Below are 11,832 nucleotides of genomic sequence, written 5' to 3' on the forward strand. Positions count from 1 at the left end.
ATTGTACTGTGAATACTACACTCATAACGAAATAATATAACTATTTGAAAATGAATTGACTGCCAACGTTTTTGCATACTTTATTGTAAATGTAATACACATATATTTAATAAGAAAATTACAGCGCATGATTGTAATTGTAAACGCTTGAAATAGGCTGATAAAAATGGGTAACCAAGACAAAGAATGAAAATAAATGATTCGTTAAATTTTGATAAAAAAAATAAAATCAGCAATATGTTCTTTTGTTTAGTGTTTAGTGTAGTGTTTTTAGTAATTAATTATATAGAAGTGCTACTTTCTGTTGCTTCGTTACATTGGAGCATAACTTTCACATTTTTTTTTTGGCTGGAAAAACGTTGGGAGATTCGGGATTCGGAAGATTCGAAGATTCAATCCCTAGAAAGATTCGATCGGATCGGATCCCATTTGTAGGATTTGAATCCCTAAAAGATTCCATTGCGATTCGATTGGGATTGGGATTCGTTTGCGATTCGATTGGGATTGGGATTCGTTTGGGATTCGTTTGGGATTCTGATTAGGATTGTGATTCGATTGGGATTCTGATTGCGATTGCGATTGGGATTGGGATTGTAATAAGAGGCTGTCTCCGAGATACGCTATTGATGGGGGTCGAGAGAAACCATGTATATCTAATTTCGGAAGTCGAACCACGAAGTTTTCAGTCAAAATATAGCAAATGTTCGTGTAATGTAGCATTTAATGAGAAATTATAGTCACTAAATAAATTATTTGATTTGCTAGTGAATAAAGGTCCGCATATCTCAGGGACCTGTACTAATTATGATGTAAGTACTGCAAAGTTAAATAATTTGGAGCAAAACAGAATGACCGCTTATTCCAGCTTTAATGTTTTTTGTTTTATCGTCTCCCACGGTTCCATGTCTCTGAATGTCCCACGTATTGTGTTAGGTGTCTCTTATTTGGACTTGAACCACTACAGCATAGGAGAATGACGGCGCAGTGCTTATTTGAAAAAAATAACATACAGGCACCTTGACGGACACTTAGATCCAGAGCTATTCTACATATCGAAGCAAGATCCACACATTTCGGAGCCAATGACCCTCTATTACAAATGGCCAACGTTTACAACTCGTTAGGAAACAGTGTAGATTTTAGTACTAGCTTAAGTAGCATGAGGACTTTTTTACATAGTTTAGTTTGACGATTTCAAAGCAGTTTATGTATTTTACCGTTCAATGTATGTGTACTTTGCTTATTCTGTTATTGTGATAGTGCAGTTGCGTTCAGTTTGTTAATCGCTTTTACTTTATTTTTATAATCATAAGGATGTAATGTTGTTTAGCCGGTATCGTAGTACAGTCGTCAACTCGTACGACTTAACAACATGCCCGTCATGGGTTCGATCCCCAAATGGACCGTGTCGCCATACGTAGGACTGACTATCCTGCTATGGGGGGAAATTAGTCACTGAAAGCCAAGCCCACAAGTGGTACAGGCAGGCCTTGACCGACAACGGTTGTTGAGCCAAAGAAGAAGAAGAAGAAGAAGAAGAAGAAGGATGTTATGTAGGCTGAATATAGCTGGATGGCATTAATCAATAAATAATAATAATAGTAATAATAATAATAATTCACAACCCTAATCTGTCTCATTTGATAATTGAAATGATCTATTCATTGTTACACATAATATGCCGATTACACAAAATAGGTTAATTATTTGTTGTTTAAGATGTGAATATATATTATTAATGACAATAAAATCTTGATAAAACCCAATCATTTGGAAACCATAATCATTTTTGTGCATTTGAATCAACGTCAAATAGCTTGGAAATTCCTATCAAACGCTTACGTCTCGGAGTAAGTAAAAAAAAAGTTGATAACCAAAAAGTATTAAGCTAACAAGGCGGTACATTCAAGTTGAGTGATAACGATGGCGGAAAACCCCGATCTTTTTCAACAACTGTTAACAATAATAAGTGAAGGTGAAGATCAGCGGGTCGGTTGCGGAGTCGACTTAGCTCAGAGATAAAGTAGTAATGTGAGGCTGCTGGCGTGTTTGTGCACAACGAAGCCCAGAATCGAAATGAATCGCTACGTACGTGGTTTTGTTATATTTTGTTTTATTGTTCTAGTTAGGGGTAACTGTAAGTAACTTGTTTTCTATAACATTCCTTTCAATTGGTATGATTTTCAAATTCCATCGTTTCATTTAAGGGTTTTTTCCGGACAAAGTGCATTTTGAGCTAAGCCAAGTCTTGAATAAAAACTGTGGCACAACTCCGTACAGTGATCGTTTGAAGCCAGAAGATGGAAGAATTTTTGAAAACCCTTGGCTGGTATTGCTCCGTCATCCCGAAGAGCAGGAATCGTTTTGCCAAGGAACTCTAATTAGCGAAAGTCACGTGTTAACTACAGCCATCTGTACAGAAGCAATCGTGCCTAATGAGTAAGTGAATTGAGAAATGCGTAAAATATTATGTATCATTTAATAAAAGTTTACTCCCGCAAACAGAACAATCATCACTCTTGGTGAATATAAACGAACAACCGATCCTGACTGTTTCGAGGCAAATCTTTGTAATGTTCCTCCGATAATTGAACTACTGGCCCAAAAGAAAATCGTCCATCCCGATTTCCAAAACGACACGTACGAAAACGATATCGCAGTAGTGACCATGAATGAAAGGATCACTTACACCAATAGTTCTGTATCATACCGGTTGTATTATCCCAACAAGAAATCTGTTTCGCTACATTTCGTTTGAATTCCATTTTTATTTTAGGTATACAGCCGATTTGTTTGCCATTGACGCCAATAATTCCATCCCTTGTTCAGGTCCCGACCGTATACAACACTTTATGGACAGTTGAGCATAAAGTACCAAAGCAAATTCATATGAAGTACATCGCTCAGAACGAATGTCAACAACGGATGCGAGGTCTTATTTTGTTGCAGGAGGGACAAATTTGTGCGCAATATGTTAAACCAATGGAGCTTAGCTTTATTGGCGGTTCCGGATCACCGCTACTGATAGAATACCACTCTCGCACGTTTCAATTTGGAATTCTTTCAATCGGTCTACCAGATGCTACCAACACAGAGCCGTATATTTACGTAAACATTTCTACTCACATAAAATGGATTCATGATACTTTGGTAGATGCATACAACCAATAAACTGATTAATTTATTTACGATCGATCCAGTATTATGTTAACTTTTTCTAAGGGGGTTTACAGTTCCGATGTGAACTTTAACTTTATTATCGCTTCTTTATATCAACGTATTGTACATGTGCTTTTCCCGATCTGCTTCAATCACTCCTGTCATCCAATCGTAAAACGGTGCCACAGGAATGATTACGTATGGTTCATGCAATTTCGCTGGGTAACGTGGTCCGTAAGAAAGCAAGCCAACCAATAAGATCCTATTTCCGTCATGTACAGTATAGATTGGAGCACCACTGCCACCTCGTAGGTTAGGTTCATACGCTAATTCGGTTGAATTCGTATGTCTCTCATCAAACACTATGCAAAACATACCATTTGCAAAAGATACAGAGTGACGAGGCATGAGACGTTGACACTCGTACGGGCTGATTGGTTTCATGAAGTATTGTTTCGGTACGAGCGAGAGTCCCGTTTCTCTTCGGCCGCACCAGGACGCTACTAACAGGAAAGAGCTCCGATAATTTAAATCATCATTTACACAAATTGGGGCCACTGCAGTGCCGTCAACTATTGCTGCTACTCTTAGTTTCACCAAAGCAATGTCGTTTATCTGCGCAAACATATTATAATCAGGATGAACAATAACTTCATCCACAAGAATGCTTTGCGCTAGTGGCGCACATGTTTCTTCGAGTAAGCTCAACTTCTCACAATCAGTATTGGTTGACGTGTTATGTTCGCCGACTCTTGCATACTTGCTGGGGAATAAATGAGGAAATATGATTATTGCGTCCACAGCACTCCACAATTGTACATTTTATACATACAGTTGACCAAAATCTTGAAACTGAACGACAAACACGGTCGTCAGTACGTATTTTGAGTGTATCAAAAGACCTTGAAAAACATAGTTCACAACTAATTCACGTTCGTAACCAAATTGCACTAGCCATGGATGTTCAAATAAACGGGTATCGACAGGAAAATTAGTTTCATAATAGCGAGTTCCACACGTTTGATTGACTAGAGCTAACAAACCAGAATTAGGAAGATTGTTTTCTTTTTTCTCAGTTAAAGCAGGGCATCCTCCTATGAATATAATAGCGATCAACATCAACAAACTAACGAGTATACGAACCATGATCTTTACTTGCAGTGAAAGCATTGACCTCGGATTATACGAAGAAAGCTCGATCAAACCAAGTTGCTCTCTTCACAGTAAATTCCAAAATAAAAACATGTTTAACCGGCGATTATTTATGTTCTCAACAAGGCACAACAAACTCAGGAAAACCTGAGGAAACATACTTTTACAATATTTTACGTATTTTCCACATATTTTTGCAGAACTTTTATAGATTTGAGCGGAATGTTACCATTTCCAGTATTTTTTCTATAAAATTTATAATTTCAGCATTAACTATATATCACCAAACACTTATTTTGAGAATAAATGAAGTGATTTAAAAAGCGCAATAAACAATTTGCCAAGTGAAATATCTGACTGGCAACGGATAACGGTAATCAGCTGAATGCGATGTAAACAAATGAAGCAGTCTTTCCTCAAGTTACGCGAATAATACGTTTTGTAGACATCATTTGTATAAGTCATTTACAAAACTAGATTTTTTGTTTTAAGTCAATTTAGTGTGCAAGTAATTTATTACCGACTGTAATTGGAGAGATTCATATCAGCATAGGTAACGTCATGAGCGCTCTGCACAATCAAGTTAGCTTTGACTTGATTTCATACGAAGCGTATACGTCAATTAGTCCAGATGTGTGTCGCATATGGATTGGCAATGCGTGCAATTTCTGTTTACACAATGTTAGTGACCCTCTGGAGTATTGGTGGACAATGTATGTAAATTCCCTTTCGTAAATGTGGTTTATTGGATGTATTGCTAATTCACTGACAATGTCGTATATGTTGTTTTCCTAATTGTTGTGTAACACACTGGTTTCAGGGATATTTCCGGATAAATTGCACACCGAATTCACTGATATTATCAACAAACAATGCGGAGAGATACCCTACAGTGTTAGAGCACGCCCAGTTTTTGGCAGAGTATATGAAAATCCTTGGCTCGTATTATTACGCCATCCTGAAGAAACGTTGCATTTTTGCCACGGGACACTTATTAGCAACAGATATGTGCTTACAACGGCAATCTGTGGTGGGAATGTAGTGACTAATGGGTAAGTAAAAATGTCGACTTATTGCCACTGTAATATCAAGTGATTATAAACATCTTTCTAGAAACGTCACGGCACTCCAGCAAGCAACTGAGATTGTATTAGGTGAATATGATCTTAGTACTGCAACGGATTGTATAACTACATGGAACTGTTCGTTGCAAACTACTCGAAGATCTATTGATATAGTGAAGATTCATCCTAATTTTACTACTAGTTTTTATGAAAACGATATCGCGTTACTTTTTATGAACGCCTCGGTACAATTCGACAACAGTTAAGTATAGTAAAACGGTGGAAAAGAAGCTTGTTTTGGCATAAAATACCATTATTTTAACGTTTCTTTTGTGATTGTAGATATTCGTCCAATATGCTTGCCGTTTGTATCCATAGTAGATATTACTGATGTGCAGCAGCAAACTATATACAATACGATTTGGTCTAATGACAGCATCCCGAGACAAATTTGGATGCGTAACGTTCCTAGAGAAATTTGTCGAGAACAGATAAAGAATCTGTTTGCTTTAACCGAAGGTCATATATGTGCCCGAATCTATGGTAAACATTCGGTTGATATGAATGGGAGTGCCGGTTCTGCATTGCAGGTCGATTATCATGGTCGCATTTTTGAGTACGGGCTACTATCGGTTGGATTTCCCAACGAAACTGATGCAGCGCCTTATTTATATATCGACATAGCAAAGTATATAAACTGGATTCATGAATCTGCGTCCATGTAGAATGATAAAACCACAAAAAACAGTTTAAGAGTCAATAAGGTAAACATAAATCTTTGTATCGTTGTAAAAATTGGGGTCCGAAGATAAATGAAAATCTTTGTAAAGATGTTTAAAACAGTCTGAATCTGAACAATACTATCTATACCAGCGATCGGCAAAGTCCGGCCCACGGGCTACTAACGCAACATTCAATCAAGCCCGCAAAAGATTGGAAGAAACTATTCGTTTACAAATTATTGAAGATCTTTTTGTGCAATATTTTATACTATCGTACTCTTTACAGTTTAATACTATGGACTATGGAATGACGCACCGTTTAGTACGTTCGAACACGAGGTCAATATCCCCGTAACATTTGATGAAAAAATGAATTTTGAATGAATCAAATGAATGAATAGGAAAACAACTAGGAGAAATAATTACATGATTAATTTTCAAGATAATTTTTAATCTTACTTGCACAAATAAATCTAAGACTTAGCGAGTTTCCTTTCGTAAGTTATCCAATATTTTCGCCATGGTGGACGAAGACATTCGTGTAGGGATGATTTAAGTTCTACCTTCGATTTTAATCAATTTCTCCTAAGTTATCACGACAAAATTGTTAGAGTAGAGCTTTTGCATCATGTTGGTCCAGAAAAAAAAATCGATGGAACATAGGTGACTGATGTTGAACCAATTTGCGAACTAGAGTGTCAGATCGAAATCCTGCCGAAATTCACCAGAAATGATCTCATTGATTTTTGGCGAAATGGTTTACCGCTGCGAAGCCACTGGATGCGATTTCTAATTCCTGATATGTTTATTCTTGTTTCACAGGTACTATTGCACTCTTTGGCCGGTTGCATTGATCTCGCAGCCCACCTAACGCAGTAATGTAGCCTTCTTGTCTTGTCCTTGTCTTCATTTTTAGCTTGCCCCTCTGTCTTCATTTTTAGCTTCTTTTGGAACCTGGGCTTTCTTTCGATGCTTTGATTGTTGCCTAATAGTGCCAAGATGTTGGCGACCTAAATGCCTAAACGGGCTTATACGACGACTTTGCGATGGGAGAGCATTTAACTTCGTCAACGCAATACATGCAATACAAAATTTTAGATATAGTGAAATAGCTCCATTCAAAATGGTGGTACCGCGGATCATTTCGCTTTACATTTATTCTCCGCGACCTATTGCTGACGTGCCATTGAAAATGTGTTGCTGAGGGGAGGGGGGGGAGAGGAGGGGATGGGAGGGAGGTAGATTTAGATATTCGTGGAAATGCAAACACTGTTTTTGTTCATATTTTCGGGAGTTTGTTCAGTGCTCCTATTTTCGGCAACGCGAATACGGGTTGGAAAATTGTTTTACACACTTTCATTGTTTTACTGCTCTGGTTTTCTTAGTAATGAAACTTGCCGAACTATTGGCTGACAGCAAATATGACAAACAATTTTTAACTCTGTATATTTCGTTTGATGTTTTGACAAATATGCAAGGACATGATGTGAAACTTCGTATATGAATAACAAAAGAACATATCTCTATTTAAAAAATATGTGTTGAGACAATTTTCAACGCGTTTATGCATGATTTTAAGTTTTTAGTTACCCTGTCTAAAACAGGTAGGGGAAGGTAAGTAAAGACGGAAACATTAAGGAAAATGTTGATAATCTAGAGATATATGAATGCAGCGACCATGAAAATGTGCAGGCCTTATGCTTCTATCGATTTTTATATCTTTTCATGAAATAAAAAAGGGTTTTCTCGTGCAATTTTGAAATGTTCGGGTAAGACGGGCAATCCCATAGAATCTCTCATCAATTCCTCAACGATGTCATATAAATGCCCCTTATTTTTATTGATAAAATTTCTCCAAGTCGTGACTGATTGATATAAGAAGTAAAATAAATCAACATACAGGCGGTCCCCGAGATACACGGTACCTCTTATACGCGGATTCGGAGATACGCGGTTTTCTAAATTTGACAATTCTTTGAGCAAATTGTACTGATTTGACACATCAATTGCAAATTGTCAAATAATTTCCGTTTTGATCGAATGTTCAAAACTATTTCAAAAGGTTTAAAACAGTTATATTCTGTCAGAATCATATCAAATAATTCATAAAGTGACTAAAACCGCCCCCTACTTGCAAAATTACACGAAAATTTGTGATATTTTAGCTGGAAATCACGAGATTCGACTTACGCGGAAATTCGAGATACGCGGTATTTTGCGGCAGTTTTCGGTCCCCATTAATTGTGTATCTCGGGGACCGCCTGTATTCAGTGTACATATTTCCCTACAACAAAGTGTCCGTCTTTCCCGCTTAGGGCGGTGGCAACGCTCATCGGATGCGATTTTGTCGGATGAGATTTATATGGGATTTGACAGATAACGTCGGACGACGAAATCGCACGTCCGACGTCATCTGTCAAATCCCATATAAATCTCGTCCGATAAAATCGCATCCGATGAGCGTTGCCACCGCCCTTAGTGTCTGGATGTTTAATCCACCAGAAAACAAGATTTTTATTTTTTTCATTCTCGTTCTTTCGCCAGTTATTTGCATTAATCGTGACAACTCATTCATGTAATAAAACTTCCGAAAACATATACAGTTGAGCGTCGATTATCCGGGCAGCTCGGGACCAGACGGTTGCCGGTTAATCGATTTGCACGGATAATGGCCTAAGAAATGTCAAACACATATAAAAAATATGCAATTCACTAGTTTTATGATTAATTCACCTGGAATCAATCGATTGATCGTTAGTATAATATTATTTTAATCAAAAACTATAGGTTTAACAGCTGTTCATGAACAAAAAGAAATTTCGAAAATACCACTAGACACAACAGAGCTGCACAAGAAACTGGTTACCCACTTGACTATCGCTGCAAACTTTCGCCGTACGCATGAACAGCTGTCAGATTTATGCGCACGGTTAAGCCGCCTGCCGGTTAATTCGTCCCCGGATAATCGACGTTTTACTGTATGTACACGTCATAGTTTTATAAGTTTCAAATATGTATATATCATTTTATAATTGATTGAGAAGTATTACAATCATCATTTATAGCTATTTCAAATGTTTTGCACGCAATTTCATAAAGAAAAAGAGACAAACTACGCACACAAACTTGAAAATGTCCCGAATTGAGTTCTATCTACTGTAGCTTTGACACGTTTGACCAAAGTGGGTTTATTATACAGGTGGGCTTATCCCGAACAATTTGACAGCCGTGCTGTAGAAAAATGAAAACGAAATGACAGGAGGGGATTCGATCATTTGTTGATGTATGCGCGTGAATTCCAATGGCTGTTTTGGTTGATGTGTCATAGTATGGGTGAAAAACTACGTATCACAATCGAACCCCCTCCTGTCATTCGTTCGTCCAATATGGCCTTCCCGCCAAACCTATAAGCCCACCTAGTCCCTATACCAAGGTGGAATGTATAATGAGGTGTAGTTATAGCGCTTTTGGCGATCCCCCCCTGGGCTCCGATTTTGACAGATGGTTTTCCGCTTGTACATGTATTGATGGATTGTTTACGTTTTGCATGGTCAATATTTGGTGGAGATCAATTTGGGTGAATATTTTAGTTTATTAGAGCACCCGATTTAAAATGGAAATTTTCCTTCGAGAACTTGAAGCGTTCGCCAAACGCGGAAAACTAACTGTCAGTTTTCTTCGTCGATTCTTCTTCCACCTAGCTGTCAAAACGGGCTTAAAACTTGACCTGATATCTTTACGGATATCTTTACGGACCAGCCTGAAGCTGGAAATAGACGAACCGAGATCATCGCGGTACCGCGAAAATCGCGTATGACTTGAGCTGTCAATTATGTTATAAAATCTGACAGATAGGCGAGATAATCGCGGTTCGTGTATGGAACCATCCGAGGTCTGGTGACGATTGAATGTGCCAAGAAGAAATATTTTTCTATCCATTTTTCGAATCAAATTATTTATTTCACATAGTGTATGCAAAATAAGATACAAAACTCATTTCTCGACACGAGTTTTCACACAAATCCGCCAGAAAAAGTAAAAATAATCGGTTCACGCTACCGCGAAAATCTCAGCAATACCGAAGTTGGGTATCTCTGCGAAACAGCAGGCGCGATTGGAGGCGCGGAAGATTTGACAGCTCTACTGTTATAGGGGAAAGCGGGGCAAAATGGGCATGTGGGGCAAAATGGGCACCCTCTATTTAAGCATTATTTGACTACAAAGATACTTTCCAATGCTCAAAATGTATTCATTAGAGTGTTCTATGAACACCATGTAAGTTTCATAACCCTTACATAACAAATAACTAAGAAAAATGCAAAATAAGGTTTAGCAGCATATTGATGTAATTTTTGCCACTTCGAAAATAAGCTTAAACGTGTGCCACAGGGATGCGTTGAAGTTTTTAATGATATATTTTTAAAGATATGATATTTCTTTACAATTTGTCTGAAGCAATCAAGGCGATTGAATTCGTATTTTTACTAATATAACAAAAAATACAAAAATGCTACACGTGGGGCTAAATGGGCAGTTACTCTTGGGGCAAAATGGGCAGATGCTTTTGACATACGGCGCTTGGTGAGGCTATGGTGTTGTATTTGTCGCCTCAATAATGATAACAGGCACAGCTTCAAAACATTCGATTTTGTAGATTTAAACGTGTAAAAACTGTTATAATTTTGATAACATATTTTTGGAAGAATTTTAAGGGCTTTTCTGACCAGCAAATCAAAAGATAGAACGAAAAATACATTTCACGAAACGTGCGCAAAAGCATAGACCATTACCTAAGCGCAGTTGTTGTGGCCCATATTGCCCCAGTGTTTTGACGTTTCACAGTTTGTTTACATATGCCCATTTTGCCCCAGGGCTATGCCCATTTTACCCCGCGTGTCAAAATAGCTTCTCGTAAAACATTAACTTTTATTTTACATTATTTTCATGTTTTTAAGTTGTTTTCATTCTATGTGGCAATTTTAATCCATAGATAAATGGTGGAGGCATACAATAATGAAAGAAAAGTTGTGTTTTGTGGCATATTAAAAGGAATATTCAGTAAACTGCTTAACATGCCCATTTTGCCCCGCTTTCCCCTACAACTGTTATAAACAAGGCGCGAATTTCGCGGTACCGCGACGATACTGGTTCGTCTATTTCCAGCCTGACATGTTCAACAGAGTGACCAGAAATACCGATTTATCTGTATTCCTACCGATTTTTGATATGCCTACCGATTCACAGATGAGCCCCCTAAAACTACCGATTTTTCATTTATCCTTCCGAAAATCACAGATTTTTTCGTAATACTGACCAAAAAGTCATATTACCATTTCCCAAATCACTTAATGTATTACAGGGTTTCCCACGATTTATTGGTTGGTTCCCACGATTTATTGGTGCGTTCCCACGATTTTTTGGTCATTTCCCATAATTTTTTGGTAGCAACCCACGATTTATTGGTCGGTTCCCAAATATTATTGGTCGGTTCCCAAATATTATTGGTCGTTTCCCAAATATTATTGGTCGGTATTATATTATATTATATTTGGGAACCGACCAATAATATTTGGGAAACGACCAATAATATTTGGGAACCGACCAATAATATTTGGGAACCGACCAATAAATCGTGGGTTGCTACCAAAAAATTATGGGAAATGACCAAAAAATCGTGGGAACGCACCAATAAATCGTGGGAACCAACCAATAAATCGTGGGAAACCCTGTAAACT

The 11,832-nt window shown here is 37.7% G+C and overlaps 3 protein-coding genes across 5 annotated transcripts; 2 read left to right on the top strand and 1 right to left on the bottom strand.

The window, feature by feature from the left end:
* Window positions 1–1,978: 1,978 nt before the first annotated feature.
* LOC120895220 (serine protease grass-like) lies at window positions 1,979–3,195 on the top strand. 2 transcript variants are annotated; one of them, XM_040298361.1, is made up of 4 exons: window positions 1,981–2,137; window positions 2,208–2,439; window positions 2,506–2,696; window positions 2,777–3,195. In XM_040298361.1, exons 1-4 carry the CDS (start codon window positions 2,077–2,079, stop codon window positions 3,169–3,171), a joined length of 879 nt encoding a protein of 292 aa, XP_040154295.1. In that variant the 5' UTR covers window positions 1,981–2,076; the 3' UTR covers window positions 3,172–3,195. The 2 variants fall into 2 exon arrangements, with proteins under 2 accessions (XP_040154296.1, XP_040154295.1); XM_040298362.1 differs by having other exon boundaries at window positions 1,979–2,137; window positions 2,506–2,889.
* On the bottom strand, window positions 3,147–4,377 carry LOC120895217 (serine protease easter-like). The gene is made up of 2 exons (XM_040298358.1): window positions 3,992–4,377; window positions 3,147–3,922 (listed from the first exon to the last, which is right to left on the bottom strand). The coding sequence occupies exons 1-2, from the start codon at window positions 4,327–4,329 to the stop codon at window positions 3,268–3,270; spliced, it is 993 nt and encodes a 330-aa protein (XP_040154292.1). The 5' UTR covers window positions 4,330–4,377; the 3' UTR covers window positions 3,147–3,267.
* A 512-nt stretch (window positions 4,378–4,889) lies between these two features.
* LOC120895219 (serine protease grass-like) lies at window positions 4,890–7,912 on the top strand. 2 transcript variants are annotated; one of them, XM_040298359.1, is made up of 5 exons: window positions 4,890–5,024; window positions 5,132–5,363; window positions 5,425–5,636; window positions 5,718–6,139; window positions 6,920–7,912. In XM_040298359.1, the coding sequence occupies exons 1-4, from the start codon at window positions 4,943–4,945 to the stop codon at window positions 6,098–6,100; spliced, it is 909 nt and encodes a 302-aa protein (XP_040154293.1). In that variant the 5' UTR covers window positions 4,890–4,942; the 3' UTR covers window positions 6,101–6,139; window positions 6,920–7,912. The 2 variants fall into 2 exon arrangements, with proteins under 2 accessions (XP_040154293.1, XP_040154294.1); XM_040298360.1 differs by lacking the exon at window positions 6,920–7,912 and having other exon boundaries at window positions 5,425–5,637; window positions 5,718–6,779.
* Window positions 7,913–11,832: the final 3,920 nt, after the last annotated feature.

Source organism: Anopheles arabiensis, chromosome 2 (assembly GCF_016920715.1).
Source record: "Anopheles arabiensis isolate DONGOLA chromosome 2, AaraD3, whole genome shotgun sequence".
Lineage (NCBI taxonomy): Eukaryota > Metazoa > Arthropoda > Insecta > Diptera > Culicidae > Anopheles > Anopheles arabiensis.